At 46.9% G+C, this 20,587-nt stretch overlaps 1 protein-coding gene across 1 annotated transcript; it reads left to right on the top strand.

Moving 5' to 3' along the window:
• The first annotated feature begins 187 nt into the window (after positions 1-187).
• Positions 188-11,638, top strand: irg1l (immunoresponsive gene 1, like). The gene is made up of 6 exons (XM_014183066.2): positions 188-429; positions 2,135-2,192; positions 3,150-3,337; positions 3,954-4,046; positions 8,648-8,853; positions 10,107-11,638. Exons 1-6 carry the CDS (start codon positions 412-414, stop codon positions 11,050-11,052), a joined length of 1,509 nt encoding a protein of 502 aa, XP_014038541.1. The 5' UTR covers positions 188-411; the 3' UTR covers positions 11,053-11,638.
• The last annotated feature ends 8,949 nt before the right edge of the window (positions 11,639-20,587 follow it).

Genomic DNA, 20,587 nt, shown 5'->3' with positions numbered 1-20,587 from the left:
TCTGGAGTTCCCCTGGCCCCACCCTTGAGTGGTGACATCATACCTTACCTAAGACGTCAATGACCTCCTTCTGATTATGATGATGATGATGATGATGAAAAATCTCAGCTTGTGATTGGAGTAGAGGTGGTGTTTTGGAAGTTCCAGCCCCTCTCCCTGTTGTGTATCAGTTCAGACCTTTTGTCCATTCTGCAGTATATAAGACAGGCAGACCTCACCTCAGAGACAACTTGCATCCTCTCTACCTACGCTACATCATCCACCCATCCATCGATCCCAAGTCAACAAAGAAGAGAGAGTAGGAGGAGAAACAGAGAGAAGAGACAAAAACGACCAAGCAGAGGACAGTCAAACATCCAAGGAAGAGTTGAACCACAGAGAGAGTGAAGACAGACAGACAAACACACAGACATGCTCTCCAAAGTACAGGTAAGGCTCAGTCATGTGGTCAATATGGTCACCAGGCATAACCTACAGTATATGGGACTTATATTAAATTATTTAGTTTGAAATGCCTTTTTCTGTTCAACTGCCTCATTGTGTTAGAGACCTAGAAACCTGTCAGTATATTAGTAGAGGTCAGAGGTTAGAGACCTAGAAACCTGTCAGTATATTAGTAGAGGTTAGAGGTTAGAGTCCTAGAAACCTGTCAGTATATTAGTAGAGGTTAGAGATTAGAGACCTAGAAACCTGTCAGTACATTAGTAGAGGTTGAGCCCAAGAAACCTGTCAGTGGCATGTTGCTCTCCTACCATGTTGTGTTTCTACCATGTTGTGTTTCTACCATGTTGCTCTGCTACGAATGTTGTGTTGCTACCATGTTGAGTTTCTACCATGTTGTGTTGCTACCATGTTGCTCTGCTAACATTTTGCTCTTCTACCATGTTGTGTTGTTACCATGTTGTGTTTCTACCATGTTGCTCTTCTACCATGTTGCTGTGCTACCATGTTGTTCTACTACCATGTTGCTCTGCTTCCATGTTGTTCTTCTACCATGTTGTGCTTCTACCATGTTGTGTTTCTACCATGTAGCTCTACTACCATGTTGTGTTTCTACCATGTTGTGTTTCTACCATGTTGTGCTCCTACCATGTTGCTCTGCTACCATGTTGTGCTGTTACCATGTTGCTCTGCTACCATGTTATGTTTCTACCATGTTATGTTTCTACCATGTTGTTCTTCTACCATGTTGTTCTTCTACCATGTTGTTCTTCTACCATGTTGCTCTCCTACCATGTTATGTTTCTACCATGTTGCTCTGCTACCATGTTGTGTTTCTACCATGTTGCTCTTCAACCATGTTGTTCTGCTACCATGTTGCTCTTCTACCATGTTGTTATGCTACCATGTTGTGCTGCTACCATATTGCTCTTCTACCATGTTGCTATGCTACCATGTTGCTCTGCTACCATGTTGTGTTTCTACCATGTTGTCCTCCTACCATGTTGCCCTGCTACCATGTTGTTCTTCTACCATGTTGTGTTTCTACCATGTTGTTCTGCTACCATGTTGTGCTGCTACCATGTTGCTCTGCTTCCATGTTGTGCTTCTACAATGTTGCTCTGCTACCATGTTGTTCTGCTACCATGTTGTGCTTCTACCATGTTGCTCTGCTACCATGTTGTTCTGCTACCATGTTGCTCTGCTACCATGTTTTCTCTTCTACCATATTGCTCTGCTACCATGTTGCTCTTCTACCATGTTGCATTTCTACCATGTTGTGCTGCTACCATGTTGCACTACTACCATGTTGTCCTGCTACCATGTTGTGTTTCTACCATGTTGTTCTTCTACCATGTTGTTCTTCTACCATGTTGTGCTGCTACCATGTTGAACTTCAAATCAAATCAAATCAAAGTTTATTTGTCACGTGCGCCGAATACAACAGGTGTATTTATATTTCACCTTACAGTGAAATGCTTACTTACAGGCTCTAACCAATAGTGCAAAAAGTATGTGTGTGTGTGTGTGTGTGTAGGTAAGTAAAGAAATAAAACAACAGTAAAAAGACATTTGAAAATAAGAGAAGCGTGGCTATATACAGACACCGGTAAGTCGGGCTGATTGAGGTAGTATGTACATGTCAATATGGTTAAAGTGACTATGCATATATGTCTCTAAATGTGTTTCTCAGAGATCCTTCAGACCTGTGTCTGTTACACTGAGACGACTCCACAAGTCAGCCCTGGATGGTCAGTAACAGCTCAGCTTGATCCCTCCTTTCTCTCTCTTTCTCTTTTTTTCTCTCTCTCTCTCTCTCTCTCTCTCTCTCTCTCTCTCTCTCTCTCTCTCTCTCTCTCTCTCTCTCTCTCTCTCTCTCTCTCTCTCTCTCTCTCTCTCTCTCTCTCTCTCTCTCTCTCTCTCTCTCTCTCTCTCTCTCTCTCTCTTACCCTCACATGGAGTAACAGCTCAGCTTGATCTCATCCTGTTAGGACTGTCCTTTACAATTTCAGCCTCATAGACAAACTCACCCATTGGGATATGAGGAAGCTGAGCTCTGACAGAAGTACATATTGGTCTAATGTGTTCAATATATAGAGGCTGTGTTGGTCTGATCTATACTAACATAGAACTAGGCTATATAGACCTTCCTAGATACAGGCTGTGTGTGTTGGTCTGATCTATACTAACATAGAACTAGGCTATATAGACCTTCCTAGATACAGGCTGTCTGTGTTGGTCTGATCTATACTAACATAGAACTAGGCTATATAGACCTTCCTAGATACAGGCTGTGTGTGTTGGTCTGATCTATACTAACATAGAACTAGGCTATATAGACCTTCCTAGATACAGGCTGTCTGTGTTGGTCTGATCTATACTAACATAGAACTAGGCTATATAGACCTTCCTAGATACAGGCTGTCTGTGTTGGTTCTATACCAACCTCTCCTCCATCTCTTGTCTCAGTTCACACATCAGTAAACTGAGCTTAGAACATACTGGGGAGGTTTAAAACATTCCTGACTTCTTTCCTTGTCTCCCTCCTTCTCCCCTCTCCTCTTCAACCCCTCCACTGCTCCTCTCCACAACTCCTCTCCTCATCTCCTCCTCTCCTGTCCTCCACCTCCTCAACTCCTCCTCTCCTCCTCTCTTCCTCTCTCCCTCTCCTCCTCCTCCTCTCCTCCTCCTCTCCTTCACCCCTCCAGTGGTAGAGCATCCAGCCCCAGAGGACAGTGTGACGGCCAGTTTTGGCAGGTTCATCCAGGGTGTCCAGCCCCACCAGCTGACCCCCACCCTGCTCCACCGCAGTAAGAGGATGGTCCTAGACTCCATCGGAGTGGGACTACTGGGCAGCACCACACATGTCTTCCAGCTGGCCCTGCAACACTGTCAGGTGAGAGAACAAAAGACAACTTTATTGTCCATTGGTTAGAATTCACACACACACTCCTCTGTCAAACAACACTGTGTCCATATTATCACAGTGCATATAAATAAATACAGCTACACAGGAACTCAGTGACCATGGGGACTGTGAGAGATGTGACCAATCTTTACAGAGCGTCCTCCATTCCTCCATTCCTCCTGTCCTCCTGTCTGTCTGTCTGCCTGTCTCTCTGTCTGTCTGTCTCTCTGTCTATCCTCTGTCTACCTACCTCTCTGTCTGTCTGTCTGTCTGTCTGTCTGTCTGTCTGTCTGTCTGTCTGTCTGTCTGTCTGTCTGTCTGTCTGTCTGTCTGTCCTCATTCTATCTACATGTCTGCCTGCCTGTCTGTCTGTCAGTCTGTCAGTCTGTATGCCTGCCTCTCTGTCTGTCTCTCTAACGCCCCCCTACTGTCTGTCTGTCTGTCTGTCTGTCTGTCTGTCTGTCTGTCTGTCTGTCTGTCTGTCTGTCTGTCTGTCTGTCTGTCTGTCTGTCTGCCCCCTACTGTTTATCCTCTGTCTGTCTGCCTGCCTGTCTGTCTGTCTGTCTCTCTAACGCCCCCTACTGTTTATTCTCTGTCTTTGCAGCACATGTACGGTCCTGATGTCATCAGCAGTGTCTACGGACGCAGAGGAACCAGACTCTCCCCAACCCTGGCTGCCTTCGTCAACGGAGTGGCCGTGAGTAGATATATTTACACTAGATCTGCACAGACACACGTTGAGTAGAGATATTTACACTAGATCTGCACAGACACATGTTGAGTAGAGATATTTACACTAGATCTGCACAGACACATGTTGAGTAGATATATTTACACTAGATCTGCCCAGACACATGTTGAGTAGATATACTAGCATGCCTCGCCCACCGGAGGATCTGCCATTTTCAGCCAACTATTTCCTGTGTTTGAGGGGTGCAAAATCCACATGTCACTTAAAACCTCTTAAATGTAAAGTCCCCAAATTTGGAGACTGTATTTGATTTTTTAAATGAAATTCAGTCTGGTATGAGAACGGTAGCCACTCTCTGCAAACGCAGGGTGTCTGCAGAAAGCTGAGTATCTTGGCTACTGATCAGTGCCGTCAAATATTTGGTATGATTTACTATCATATATGGCCATACGAATTTATAAGAACAGAACGAGCCGATGACCTCATTTCAAGATGGCTGCTACCTACATTTCGGTTGGCGTTGTGAAGCATAAACGAAATAAACACATAATACGTTGATTCACACCGAAAGCCGGGACTCCACAGATCATGAGGATATCTTATTTGTCTGCCTGTGACCTTCCGTTATTGATCACCAGCCCTGAGAGTGAAAATGTTTATTTTACAAGTTTTCACCAAACAGCAAACATCTTCCAAGGTAAGCTTCCATTTGGTCTGTGATTGAGCTGTAGCTACATTTACATTTACATTTACGTCATTTAACAGACGCTCTTATCCAGAGCGACTTACAAATTGGTGCATTCACCTTATGATATCCAATACAATAGTACATCTATATATTTTTTGGGGGGGAGGGTAGAAGGATTACTTAATCCTATCCCAGTTATTCCTTTAAGAGGTGGGGTTTCAGGTGTCTCCGGAAGGTGGTGATTGACTCCGCTGTCCTGGCGTCGTGAGGGAGCTTGTTCCACCATTGGGGTGCCAGAGCAGCGAACAGTTTTGACTGGGCTGAGCGGGAACTGTGCTTCCGCAGAGGTAGGGAGGCGAGCAGGCCAGAGGTGGATGAACGCAGTGCCCTTCTTTGGGTGTAGGGACTGATCAGAGCCTGAAGGTACGGAGGTGCCGTTCCCCTCACAGCTCCGTAGGCAAGCACCATGGTCTTGTAGCAGATGCGAGCTTCAACTGGAAGCCAGTGGAGTGTGCGGAGGAGCGGGGTGACATGAGAGAACTTGGGAAGGTTGAACACCAGACGGGCTGCGGCGTTCTGGATGAGTTGTAGGGGTTTAATGGCACAGAGAGGGAGCCCCGCCAACAGCGAGTTTCAGTAATCCAGACGGGAGATGACAAGTGCCTGGATTAGGACCTGTACCGCTTCCTGTGTGAGGCAGGGTCGTACTCTGCGAATGTTGTAGAACATGAAGCTACAGGATCGGGTCACCGCCTTGATGTTAGTGGAGAACGACAGGGTGTTGTCCAGGGTCACGCCAAGGCTCTTAGCACTCTGGGAGGAGGACATAATGGAGTTGTCAACCGTGATGGCGAGATCATGGAACGGGCAGTCCTTCCCCGGGAGGAAGAGCAGCTCCGTCTTGCCGAGGTTCAGCTTGAGGTGGTGATCCATCATCCACACTGATATGTCTGCCAGACATGCAGAGATGCGATTCGCCACCTGGCTATCAGAAGGGGGAAAGGAGAAGATTAATTGTGTGTCGTCTGTGTAGCAATGATAGGAGATACCATGTGAGGATATGACAGAGCCAAGTGACTTGGTGTATCGCGAGAATAGGAGAGGGCCTAGAACTGAGCCCTGGGGGACACCAGTGGTGAGAGCACGTGGTGTGGAGACGGTTTCTCGCCACGCCACCTGGTAGGAGCGACCAAGAGTGAGCCGCGCTGGAGATGCCCAACTTGGAGAGGGTGGAGAGGAGGATCTGATGGTTCACAGTATCAAAGGCAGCAGATAGGTCTAGAAGGATGAGAGCAGAGGAGAGAGAGTTAGCTTTAGCAGTGCGGAGAGCCTCCGTGACAGAGAAGAGCAGTCTCAGTTGAATGACCAGTCTTGAAACCTGACTGATTTGGATCAAGAAGGTCATTCTGAGAGAGATAGCAAGAGAGCTGGCCAAGGACGGCACGCTCAAGAGTTTTGGAGAGAAAAGAAAGAAGGGATACTGGTCTGTAGTTGTTGACGTCGGAGGGATCGAGTGTACGTTTTTTGAGAAGGGGTGCCACTACATGGGGGGTATCAAATGAATCCTTAGGTTGGTAGGAACACATCTAGCCTACTGCCATCTGATGATGTATGACTTAACGGGAACATTGAATGTTAACCGAGTGACTATCTGTGCACATCAAAAATATGATGTTGCCTGCTTACCAAGATTGAACTCTTTGGCCTGAATGTCAAGTGTCACGTCTGGAGGAAACCTGGCACCATCTTAACGGTGAAGCATGGTGGTGGCAGCATCATGCTGTGGGGATGTTTTTCAGCGGCAGGGACTGGGAGACTAGTCAGGATCGAGGCAATGATGAAGGTAGCAAAGTACAGAGAGATCCTTGATGAAAACCTCCTCTAGAGGCCTCAGGACCTCAGACTGGGGCGAAGGTTCACCATCCAACATGACAACGACCCTAATCACACAGCCAAGACAACACAGGAGTGGCTTTGGGACAAGTCCTTGAGTGGCCCAGCAAGAGCCCGGACTTGAACCCAGTTGAACATCTAGATATAGATATAGGTCAGGTAGAACATTAACCATTTCAGTGAGCGTTGCTAGATATAGATATAGGTCAGGTAGAACATTAACCATTTCGATGAGCGTTGCTAGATATAGATATAGATCAGGTAGAACATTAACCATTTCAGTGAGCGTTGCTAGATATAGATATAGGTCAGGTAGAACATTAAACATTTCAATGAGCGTTGCTAGATATAGATATAGGTCAGGTAGAACATTAACCATTTCAGTGAGCGTTGCTAGATATAGATATAGGTCAGGTAGAACATTAACCATAAGGGTACAGTGCTCTAAAGCCATGGCAGTACTTCAGCCAGACGGTGAGGATGGTGATAATGCACACAGCAGCCAGTCATGAAAACCCTGGGCTCACCTCACCTCTCCAGGGTTTCCCTGCTCTGTCTGAGCGTTAGAGACAGACAGACACAGACAGCAGAGAGGTAAAAATATCAAAACTGAGTGCTGACGGGCAGATCGTCATCTTGTCATGCTAAGATCATTTAGCTCCACCCTTGGCAGAGCTCAGTCCGAACTAAAACAGCACTAGAACAGAGCTTAGAGTCCTGATGTCCAAAACAGCCTGGATATGTCAGCAGGGTGGAGTCCAGCAGAGTGGACTGTCTGAAGTATATACTGAGGGAACATCCTTGTTGTAAAAACAATCTACCCTCTGTGCCTAATAACATGCTTAACTTAGAGCCTCTCTCTGTGGAATACATAAAGAGATATTACTGGGTCTCTACAGTCACTACACAGTCACTCTGACAGACCTGCTACAGTTATTATATTCCTGGGTCTCTACAGTCACTACACAGTCACTCTGACAGACCTGCTACAGTTATTATATTCCTGGGTCTCTACAGTCACTACACAGTCACTCTGACAGACCTGCTACAGTTACTATATTCCTGGGTCTGTACAGTCACTACACAGTCACTCTGACCGACCTGCTACAATTATTATATTCCTGGGTCTGTACAGTCACTACACAGTCACTCTGACAGACCTGCTACAGTCATTATTTTCCTGGGTCTGTACAGTCACTACACAGTCACTCTGACAGTTATTACCAGATCACTCTCTACTGTTTACTGTCTGGTGTGGTTACCCAGCTGTCTTCCTTGGATTAGTGATGACACATTTACTATCAAACACTGAGTCTGTTAATAACAGGTGTTTTTATTCTGGGTCTGTTGTCCAGGCTCACTGTGTCTGTTGTCCAGGCTCACAGAGTCTGTTGTCCAGGCTCACAGTGTCTGTTGTCCAGGCTCACAGTGTCTGTTGTCCAAGCTCACTGTGTCTGTTGTCCAGGATCAATGTGTCTGTTGTCCAGGATCACTGTGTCTGTTGTCCAGGATCACTGTGTCTGTTGTCCAGGCTCACAGTGTCTGTTGTCCAGGCTTACTGTGTCGGTTGTCCAGGATCACTGTGTCTGTTGTCCAGGATCACTGTGTCTGTTGTCCAGGATCACTGTGTCTGTTGTCCAGGCTCACAGTGTCTGTTGTCCAGGCTTACTGTGTCGGTTGTCCAGGATCACTGTGTCTGTTGTCCAGGATCACTGTGTCTGTTGTCCAGGTGCACAGTGTTTGTTGTCCAGGCTCACTGTGTCGGTTGTCCAGGATCACTGTGTCTGTTGTCCGGGATCAATGTGTCTGGTGTCCAGGATCACTGTGTCTGTTGTCCAGGATCACTGTGTCTGTTGTCCAGGCGCACAGTGTTTGTTGTCCAGGCTCACTGTGTCGGTTGTCCAGGATCACTGTGTCTGTTGTCCAGGATCACTGTGTCTGTTGTCCAGGATCACTGTGTCTGTTGTCCAGGCTCACTGTGCCTGTTGTCCAAGCTGACTGTGCCTGTTGTGTGTCTGTTCTCCAGGCCCACTCCATGGACTTTGATGACACTTGGCACCCTGCCACTCACCCGTCAGGGGCAGTCCTTCCTGCCCTGCTGGCGGTCAGCGATATGCTGCCCAGTAACAGCAAGCCTAGCGGGCGGGACTTCCTGCTAGCGTTCAATGTGGGTATAGAGGTCCAGGGGCGACTGATGAGGTTCTCCAACGAGGCTCACAACATCCCCAAGAGGTAAGGACTCTGACCCTGACCCCTAAACCTAACCCTGACACTAACCTACAACATCCCCAAGAGGTAAGGACCCTGACCCCTAACCTAAACCTAACCCTGACACTAACCCACAACATCCCCAAGAGGTGAGGACCCTGACCCCTAACCTAAACCTAACCTTGCCACTAACCCACAACATCCCCAGAGGTGAGGACCCTGACCCCTAACCTAAACCTAACCTTGCCACTAACCCACAACATCCCCAAGAGGTAACCAGGATGTCTATTGTCTGTTGAGTGTACACTTTAGAGACCAGAGGAAGGTAACAACAGATCCTAGGAGTGTACACTTTAGAGACCAGAGGAAAGTAACATCAGAACCTTGGAGTGTACACTTTAGAGACCAGAGGAAGGTAACACTCAGATCCTTGGAGTGTACACTTTAGAGACCAGAGGAAGGTAACATCAGAGTTTCTCTAAGAAGATAGTCGCCTCTAAGTCCATATTTAACTGGATGTGAAGTGGAACTGATTGGGCCTGTTTGAGTGTTATTCCAGCAGTACTAGAAGAGGTACACTGGGCAGAGTAATTTGTTTAGTTGAATAGAGTGCAGCAGATGGTGGATTCCACTAAATGCTCCTACAGACATGCACGTGTTTATACAACAGTCCACCCTCTCTGCCGTGTCACCACGGTCTGAATACGCTGACATTATTTGGAATCTGTTATTTCCCTCAAGGCCACTGAAATAGACTCTCAGGCTCTCCTCCCTACGCAGGCTGTATAAACCAGATGGCTGTCCTGTCCTGTTGCATTATGTCCTGTAGAAAGACAACTGTCCTCACTATAGACACCTGTCCTCACTGTAGACACCTGTCCTCACTGTGGACACCTGTCCTCACTGTAGACACCGGTCCTCACTGAAGACACCTGTCCTCACTGTATACACCTGTCCTCACTGTGGACACCTGTCCTCACTGTAGGCACCTGTCCTCACTGTAGACACCTGTCCACAATGTAGACACCTGTCCTCACTGTAGACACCTGTCCTCACTGACCTAGCAGTGACATCATTATGACTGAGCTGTTAGCTGGTTTACTCAAGGTTACCCGCTCCTAAAACAGACACGTTTAGTTTTAGTTTCGTCATCAGACTTGTGCTTCCTTAACATGTGACCCCCCCCCCATCCTCTCTCCTTCCAGGTTCCACCCCCCTACTGTTGTTCTTCCTTAACATCTGACCTCTCTCTCCCACCACCCCCCCTCTCCCTCCAGGTTCCACCCCCCGACTGTTGTGGGTACTCTGGGTAGTGCAGCAGCCTGCGCCCGCCTCCTCTCTCTGGAACGCTCCCAGTGTAGCCACGCCCTGGCCATCGCTGCCAGCCTATCAGGAGCCCCCATGGCTAATGCCGCCACCCAGTCCAAACCCCTCCACATCGGCAACGCGGCGCGGCTGGGGCTTGAGGCGGCTCTACTGGCCTCTAGAGGTCTGGAAGCCTCACCCAGGGTCCTGGATAACACTGCCGGGGTCGCAGGGTTCAGCGCCTTCTATGAGGACTACGCCCCACGACCTTTGGCCTCCCCAGAGGAAGAGGGGTTGCAGTTCCTCCTAGAGGACCAGGATATAGGGTTCAAGAGGTTCCCGGCCCACCTGGGGATGCACTGGGTGGCCGACGCTGCTGCCGCCGTACACAAACTGCTGCTGGGGGAGCATGGGTCAGGGGGGAGGGGTCAAGGGTCAGGGGTTGTAGGTCAGGTCCAGGACATCCTGCTCAGGGTTCCCCGCTCCAAGTACATTGATCGTCCGTTCCCGGAGTCGGAGCATGAGGCCAGACACTCCTTCCAGTTCAACGCCTGCTCTGCCCTGCTGGACGGAGAGGTCACCGTGGACTCATTCTCCCAGGAAGCACTGCAGCGCCCCGACCTCTACTCCCTGCTGGGGCGTGTCCACGTCGAGCATCCCCATGACAACCCCGCTAACTTTGACCGCATGTACGGCGAGGTGCAGGTGACGCTGGTGGGCGGGGACGTCCTGAAGGGACGCTGTGATACTTTCTATGGTCACTGGCGTAACCCGTTGACCAATGAGAGCCTGAGGAAGAAGTTCCGTAGCAACGCTGGGGTGGTTCTTCCCAGAGAGAAGGTGGAGGGTCTGATAGAGGCTGTAGAGGGACTAGACAGACTGGAGGACTGCTCTCCTCTGCTGGAGCAGCTACAGTGATCACACACACCATATCAAAGAACTCCTGACCAGCTGATGTTTCTGCATTTTACATCATGTTAACACTTTACACTGTGAGCCGAGTTACAATGAAGAATCCACTTCCAATGTGAGGGAAGAGACAATTAAATTATTTAAAGAATCAAAGCTAAATTAAGTTAAAATTAAGTATCTACTTCCAATGTGAGGGAAGAGACAATTAAATTATTTAAAGAATCAAAGCTAAATTAAGTTAAAATGAAGTATCTACTTCCAATGTGAGGGAAGAGGGAGAGTCTATAGGTGATTAACTTAAGCTTCACATTAAATTATCTAAAGAATCAAAGCTAAATGATTAAGTACTGTATCATTTACATGACCCCAATAGGGTCCCTGTGTTTCCTTGACAACGTATCTCTACAGTCCTAAGTGGATGTTGACAATAACAACAATTCATTTGAAGGATGGACGTGTATGTACATACGAATTTATGATGAAGTTTATTTTCTATTTTGTTCAACTGTCTTGTATTCTATCAAACATGTATATTATTCTGATTCTATACTTGAATCTTCATTAAATAAAAATATTCACTATACTAATTATAGCCTTAATCTGTTTAGTCCTCCTCATTTACCTCACTGTATCAGAAGCACTGTTCTCACAACAATAATATGGGAATGTTACCTGACAATAACACATAGATACTATATATATATATATATATATATATATATATATATATACAATAATAACACATAGATACTATATATATATTTATATATACAATAATAACACATAAATACTATATATATATATTTATATATACAAAAAAACACATAGATATTATTGTATATATATATATATAGAATAACACATATATACGATATATAAATATATATATATATATAGTAACACATAGATACTATATATATATTTATATATACAATAACAACACATAGATACTATATATATATTTATATATACAATAATAATAATAACACATAGATACTGTATATATATTTATATATAGAATAACACATATATACGATATTGTCACCGATTGCTAGGAGTGGTGGTAGGAGTCAGGCGCAGAGAGCAGAGGTAAGAAAAAATGTGTTTATTCCTTATTGTACGACAACGGTCGACGCCAACACAACCGGCGTGAGTAACGAAGTGCCCAACTCCTACACAACGGGTCCACAGTTCGCAAAGAAAATAACACAGGCAGATCGCCAGCACATCCAACAAAAAAGCACTCTGACGAAAATAATCCTGCACAAACCTGGGCGGGCTAAACAGGCTTAACCTGTTATGGCTAGGGGGCAGTATTTTCACGGCTGGATAAAAAACGTACCCGATTTAATCTGGTTACCACTCCTACCCAGTAACTAGAATATGCATATACTTATTACATATGGATAGAAAACACCCTAAAGTTTCTAAAACTGTTTGAATGGTGTCTGTGAGTATAACAGAACTCATTTGGCAGGCAGAAACCTGACAAGGTTTCAGGCAGGAAGTGGCCTGTCTGACAAGGTGTCGTTCTTCTTGTCTCTGTTTATTGAAGAGTGAGGATCTTAGCTGTCCCGTGACACTTCCTACGGCTGCCATAGGGTCTCAGAAGGCGGTAAAAAGCTGAATCGTGGCTTTGCAGGCTCTGGCTGAAAAAAAGTAGCGCGTTTGGGTAGTGGCTGGTTACAGTACTGTGAGACTCAGGCTCGTGCCCGCGTCGACCGAAAGCTTTGTTTACTTTCCTCTGTTTAGCTAAAAGGAGATTCCCGGTCGGAATATTATTGCTTTTTAACGAGAAGAATGGCATAAAAAATGGATTTTAAACAGCGGTTGACATGCTTCGAAGTACGGTAATGGAATATTTAGATTTTTTTTGTCACGAATTGCGCCATGCGCACGACCCTGATTTACCATTTCAGATAGTGTCTGGGACGCACGAACAAAACGCCGCTATTCGGATATAACGATGGATTATTTTGGACCAAACCAACATTTGTTATTGAAGTAGCAGTCCTGGGAGTGCATTCTGACGAAGACAACAAAAGGTAATCAAACTTTTATAATAGTAAACCTGATATTGGTGAGTGCTAAACTTGCCGGTTGTCTAAATAGCTAGCCCGTGATGCCTGGGCTATGTACTTAGAATATTGCAAAATGTGCTTTCACCAAAAAGCTATTTTAAAATCGGACATATCGACTGCATAGAGGAGTTCTGTATCTATAATTCTTAAAATAATTGTTATGCTTTTTGTGAACGTTTATCGTGAGTAATTTAGTAAATTGTTAGTGAATTCGCCGGAAGTTTGCTAGTTCTGAACGTCACATGCTAATGTAAAAAGCTGGTTTTTGATATAAATATGAACTTGATTGAACAAAACATGCATGTATTGTATAACATAATGTCCTAGGGTTGTCATCTGATGAAGATCATCAAAGGTTAGTGCTGCATTTAGCTGTCTTCTGGGTTTTTGTGACATTATATGCTGGCTTGAAAAATGGGTGTCTGATTATTTCTGGCTTGGTACTCTGCTGACATAATCTAATGTTTTGCTTTCGTTGTAAAGCCTTTTTGAAATCAGACAGTGTGGTTAGATAAAGGAGAGTCTTATCTTTAAAATGCTGTGAAATAGTCATATGTTTGAAAAATTGAAGTTTTTGTATTTTTGAGGAATTTGTAATTCGCGCCACGCCTATCATTGGATATTGGAGCAGGTGTTCCACTAGCAGAACGTCTAGATGTAAGAGGTTAAATAACCATAAATAACCACTCCTACCCAGTAACTAGAATATGCATATACTTATTATATATGGATAGAAAACACTCTAAAGTTTCTAAAACTGTTTGAATGGTGTCTGTGAGTATAACAGAACTCATTTGGCATGCAAAACCCTGAAACATTTTCTGACAGGAAGTGGATACCTGATGTGTTGTATTACCTTTAAACCTATCCCATTGAAAAACACAGGGGCTGAGGAATATTTTGGCACTTCCTATTGCTTCCACTAGATGTCACCAGCCTTTACAAAGTGTTTTGAGTCTTCTGGAGGGAGATCTGACCGAACAAGAGCCATGGAACGATGATGGCCCATTAGACACCTGGCGCGCGAGTTCATGTTGGGTACCCTCGTTCCAATACGTTATAAAAGAGTATGCATTCGTCCACCTTGAATATTATTCATGTTCTGGTTAAAAAAGGCCCTAATGATTTATGCTATACAACGTTTGACATGTTTGAACGAACGTAAATATATTTTTTCCCCTCGTTCATGACGAGAAGTCCGGCTGGCTTAGATCATGTGCTAACAAGACGGAGATTTTTGGACATAAATGATGAGCTTTTTTGAACAAAACTACATTCGTTATGGACCTGTGATACCTGGAAGTGACATCTGATGAAGAGAATCAAAGGTAATGGATTATTTACATAGTATTTTCGATTTTAGATCTCCCCAACATGACGTCTAGTCTGTATCGCAACGCGTATTTTTCTGGGCGCAGTGCTCAGATTATTGCAAAGTGTGATTTCCCAGTAAGGTTATTTTTAAATCTGGCAAGTTGATTGCGTTCAAGAGATGTAAATCTATAATTCTTTAAATGACAATATAATATTTTACCAATGTTTTCTAATTTTAATTATTTAATTTGTGGTGTTGACTTGACTGCCGGTTATTGGAGGGAAACGATTTCCTCAACATCAATGCCATAGTAAAACGCTGTTTTTGGATATAAATATGAACTTGATAGAACTAAAAATGCATGCATTGTCTAACATAATGTCCTAGGAGTGTCATCTGATGGAGATTGTAAAAGGTTAGTGCATCATTTTAGCTGGTTTTATGGTTTTGGTGACCCTGTCTTTGAATTGACAAAACATTACACACAACTCTTGTAAATGTACTGTCCTAACATACTCTAAATGTATGCTTTCGCCGTAAAACCTTTTTGAAATCGTAAAACGTGGTTAGATTAAGGAGATGTTTATCTTTCAAAGGGTGTAAAATAGTTGTATGTTTGAAAAATTTGAATTTTGACATTTATTTGGATTCAATTTTGCCGCTCTTGAAATGCACCTGCTGTTGATGGAGTGCACCACGGGTGGCACGCTAGCGTCCCACCTAGCCCATAGAGGTTAAACGGCCCTTCACACTGCGGGCCCAGCTTCCGGCAGGGCAAGCGGAGGGGTAGGTTTCGAGCCGAGAGCCAGACTCGATTACCCTGGTGCAAACACAGGGGTCTCACTGCGGTGCTGGTCAGCGCTCTTCTTCTGCCGTCCACTCGCCTTAGTGAGTGCGTCTTGGATGGCTCTCCAAGTGTCCTTCGAGCGCTGCACCCACTCCTCCACCGCAGGAGCCTCGGTCTGGCTCTAGTGCCATGGAGCCAGGACCGGCTAGTAGCCCAACACGCACTGAAACGGTGACATATTGGTCGATGAGTGACAGAGGGAGTTTTGGGCTACCTCTGCCCATGGGACGTATCTCGCCCACTCCCTGGGCCGGTCCCGGCAATACGTCCTTAGAAACCTACCCACCTCTTGGTTCACTCTCTCCACCTGCCCATTACTCTCGGGGTGGCAACCCGAGGTCAGGCTGACCGAGACCCCCAACCGTTCCATGAACGCCCTCCAAACTCTGGACGTGAACTGGGGACCCCGATCAGAAACGATGTCCTCGGGCACCCCGTAGTGCCGGAAGACATGGGTAAACAGGGCCTCCGCAGTCTGCAGAGCCGTAGGGAGACCGAGCAAGTCCACTGACAAGTGCGACCACGGCCGCTGTGGAACGGGGAGGGGGTGTAATTTCCCTCTAGGCAGGTGTCGAGGAGCCTTGCTCTGAGCGCACACCGAGCAGGAGGAAACATAAAACTGCACGTCCTTTACCAAGGTGGGCCACCAGTTCTTTCCCCTCAGGTTCCGCACTGTCCTCTCGATCCCAGGGTGACCCGAAGAGGTGAGATTATGGGCCCATCGAATCAATAACGCCTGCTCGACCGTAACCGTAACGCCTGCTCGATCTCCGCTTCCACCTCCCATACCACCGGTGCTACCAAGCACGACGCTGGGAGGATGGGAGTTGGATCGATGGCCCTCTCCTCGGTGTCATATAGGCGGGACAGTGCGTCGGCCTTCGTGTTCTGTGAACCTGGCCGATAGGAGATAGTGAACCGGAAACGGGTAAAGAACATGGCCCACCTGGCCTGACGTGGATTCAGTCTCCTAGCTGCCTGGATGTACTCGAGATTACGGTGGTCAGTCCAGATGAGGAAAGGGTGCTTAGCCCCCTCAAGCCAATGTCTCCACACTTTCAGAGCCTTGACTACAGCTAACAACTCCCGGTCCCCCACGTCATAGTTCTGCTCCGCCGGACCGAGCTTCCTAGAAAAGAAAGCGCACGGGCGGAGTTTGAGTGGCGTGCCCGAGCGCTGTGATGTCACGGCCCGCACCCCTGTCTCGGACGTGTCCACCTCCACTATGAATGCCAAAGAGGGGTCCGGATGAGCCAGCACGGGAGCATCGGTAAACAGCTCCTTCAGACGACTGAACGCTCTGTTCGCATCTGCTGACCAGCGCAAGCGTGCAGGACCCCCCTTCAGCAGTGAGGTAATGGGAGCAGCCACTTGACCAAAGCCCCGGATAAACCTCCGGTAGTAATTGGCAAACCCTAAGAACCGCTGCACCTCCTTTACCGTTGTCGGAGTCGGCCAATTACGCACGGCTTTAACGCGTTCACACTCCATCACCACCCCCGAGGTGGAAATGCGATACCCCAGGAAGGAAACGGCTCGAAAACACACATTTCTCAGCCTTAACGTACAGGTCATGCTCCAGCAGTCGCCCAAGCACCTTGCGCAACAGGGAGTGTGGCAGAATAGATCAGGATGTCATCAATATACACCACCACACCCTGCCCGTGCAGGTCCCTGAGAATCTCATCGACAAAGGATTGAAACACGGCTGGAGCATTCTTTAACCCATACGGCATGACGAGGTACTCATAGTGGCCCGATGTGGTACTAAACGCGGTTTTCCACTTGTGTCCTCCCCGGATACGCACAAGATTGTACGCGCTCCTGAGATCCAGTTTCGTGACAAAACGCGCTCCGTGAAATGATTCTACCGCCGTAGCGATGAGAGGTAGCAGGTATCTAAACCCTACTGTGATGGAATTTAGACCTCGATAATCAATGCACGGACGCAGACCTCCATCCTTTTTCTTCACAAAAAATAAACTTGAGGAGACGTGTGACATGAGGGGCGAATGTACCCCTGTCTCAGAGATTCCGTGACATATGTCTCCATAACCAGCGTTTGCTCTTGTGACAATGGGTACACGTGACTCCTTGGAAGTGTAGCGTTTACCTGGAGGTTTATCACGCAATCCCCTCGTCGATGAGGTGGTAATCGGGTCGCCCTCTTTTTACAGAAGGCGATAGCCAAATCGGCATATTCAGAGGGAATGCGCACAGTGGAAACCTGGTCTGGACTCTCCACCGTCGTCGCACCGATGGAAATTCCTTTACACCTGCCTGAACACTCCTCTGACCACCCTCTGAGAGCCCCCTGTTTCCACGAAATATCAGGATTGTGATTGGCCAGCCAGGGAATCCCCAGCACCACCAGAAACGCAGGCAAATCAATGAGGAAGAGACTAATCCGTTCCCCATGATCCCCCTGCGTTACCATGTCCAGTGGCACCATGGCCTCCCTGACCAGCCCTGACCCTAATGGTTGGCTATCTAAGGAGTGCACGGGGAAAGGTTGGTCCAACAACACCAGGGGAATCCCTAGCCTTAACGCGAGCCCACGATCCATAAAGTTTCCAGCTGCGCCTGAATCGACTAGCGCCTTATGCTGGAAAGAGGGAGGAAACTCAGGGAAAGTTACAAGTACAAACATATGACCAACAGGGAGCTCTGGGTGAGGTTGGTGCTTACTCACCTGGGGTGAACGAGGAGTGCTCTGCCTGCCATCCTGATTCCCAGAGGAGCTCCTCCAGCACCGGTCGGCAGTGTGTCCTCTCCGACCACACCAGGTACAGGAGGAGCCTCCTCCTCCGGTTCCCCTCGACGCGGCCCCCCCTAGCTCCATAGGGATGGGAGCTGGAGGGCCTGGAGGTGGAACCAACAGGGCCCGGTCTGGACGCCCACAGGCAGCCAGCAGGTTGTTGAGACGAATGGACATGTCAATTAGTTCATCCAGTGAGAGGGTAGTGTCCCGAAAGGCTAGCTCCCCGCGGACGTCCTCCCGGAGGCTACACCGATAGTGGTCCATCAGGGCCCTGTCGTTCCACCCCGCTCCAGCAGCCAAGGTCCGGAACTCCAGAGCAAAGTCCTGTGCGCTCCTCGTCTCCTGCCGCAGGTGGAACAGCCGTTCACCCGCCGCCCGGCCCTCCGGTGGGTGGTCGAACACGGCCCGGACACGGCGGGTGAACTCGGGGTAGTGATCCATTGCCGAGTCTGGGCCAACGCCCTGGAGTGGGTCAACGGCACGTCCCGTTAACCTCTTGACGGTCGCCTAGGATAGGGGGCGCTACAGCGATTTTTGAAAAACATTTGTGCCCATTTTAAACGGCCTCCTACTCAAACTCAGAAGCTAGGATATGCATATAATTAATACTTGTGGATAGAAAACACCCTAAAGTTTCTAAAACTGTTTGAATGGTGTCTGTGAGTATAACAGAACTCATATGGCAGTCAAAACCCCGAGACTGATCGTAACAGGATGTGGAATTCTGAATTGCGGACTCAACTTCAGCACCTTGCCTATAAATCACACCGTGAGCAATGGTTCATTGAGCACTTCCTATTGCTTCCACTAGATGTCCCCAGTCTTTACAAAGTGATTTGAGCCTTCTACTGTGAAAACTGAATGAATGAGACGCAGTGGAACGTGGTCACACGGAGAGGGCCATCACCATTATGACGCCGGCGCCCCTGGCTACCCTCCCCTTTCGAAACGTTTTGAAACACAATGCAATCGTCCCCCTTGAATCTTATTGGAGCTCTGGTTGAAAAAGGCCCTAAAGATTTATGTTATACAACTTTTGAACAAACCTAAATTTAAAAAAATGCATTTTGTTGAGAGAGAAGTCCCGCAGCCGATGGAAGTTTTGGAGCAGCCTTCAGAACGCGTTAACAAGAACAAGCTATTGGGACGTAAAGGATGAACTTTTTCGAACGAAAATACATTTGTTGTGGACCTGGGATTCCTGGAGGTGCTTTCTGATAAAGATAATCAAAGGTAAGGGATTATTGACAATAGTATACAAGAGTAGATTTGATATGCGATTGTTCCAAGATGGCGCTGACCTGTAACGGTAGTCTATTTTTCTGAGTATCGCATCCCCTTTTATCGCAAAGTGTGATTACCCAGTGAAGTTATTTTTAAATCTGGCATTACAGGTGCTTTCAAGAGATATTCATCTATAAATCTTAGAATGACAATATTACATTTTAAAAATGTTTTCGAATAGTAATTTAGTAAATTGTAGTGCTGTTTCACCGGATGCATTTGAGGGAAAATAGTTAGTCAACTTCACGCGCCGATGTAAAATGCTGTTTTTATATATAAATATGAACTTTATCGAACAAAATAATGCATGTATTGTGTAACATGATGTCCTAGGGGTGTCATCTGATGAAGATTGTCAAAGGTTAGTGCTGCATTTAGCTGTTTTTTGGTTATTTGTGATGCATGTGGTTGGTCGGAAAATGGCTATGTGGCTACTTTTACGATATACTCCTCTAACATAATCTAATGTTTTGCTTTTGCTGTAAAGCCTTTTTGAAATCGGACAACATGGTTCGATTCAGGAGAGGTGTATCTATAAAATGATATAACATAGTCCTATATTTGAAAAAAAAAAAAAGATTAAATTTCGTTATGCTAATGGCGATAGGATTTTTCGCTGGATGAGCCCGACCAGGGGTTAAGCAGGAGACGAGGACGCTCACGCTCTCCTCTCCCGAGGGAGTCGGACGAACGGTAGCCAGGTACAACTCCAACTGCAGCAGGAACCCCTGGCACCCAGCCGCCGCTCCATCGTACTCCCTGGGGAGAGCCAGGCGTAGGGCCCCGGGTCCGGATGCCGGAGGAGGGGTAGCTGGTGGAGGGGGAGGAGGTGCTGGGGATGCGGTAGGGAGGCCACTCCTCTCCCATCGGTCCATCCTCTCCATCATCTGATCCATCGCTGAACCGATCCGTTGGAGAATGCTGGTATGATGGAGGACCCTTTCCTCCATCGATGGGAGAGGAGGTGTGGCTGCTCCTGCTGACTCCATAATCTGGTGCGGGATTCTGTCACCGATTGCTAGGAGTCAGGCGCAGAGAGCAGAGGTAAGAAAAAATTTGTATATTCCTTATTGTATGACAACGGTCGACGCCAACACAACCGGCGTGATTAACGAAGTGCCCAACCCCTATACAATGGGTCCACAGTTCGCACAGAAAATAACACAGGCAGATCGCCAGCACATCCAACAAAAAAGCACTCTGACGAAAATAATCCCGCACAAACCTGGGCGGGCTAAACAGGCTTAAATAAC

This window comes from Salmo salar, chromosome ssa09, assembly GCF_905237065.1.
Source record: "Salmo salar chromosome ssa09, Ssal_v3.1, whole genome shotgun sequence".
NCBI lineage: Eukaryota > Metazoa > Chordata > Actinopteri > Salmoniformes > Salmonidae > Salmo > Salmo salar.
The sequence above is the reverse complement of the archived record's forward strand: the minus strand, read 5'-3'. Positions and strand labels throughout refer to the sequence as shown.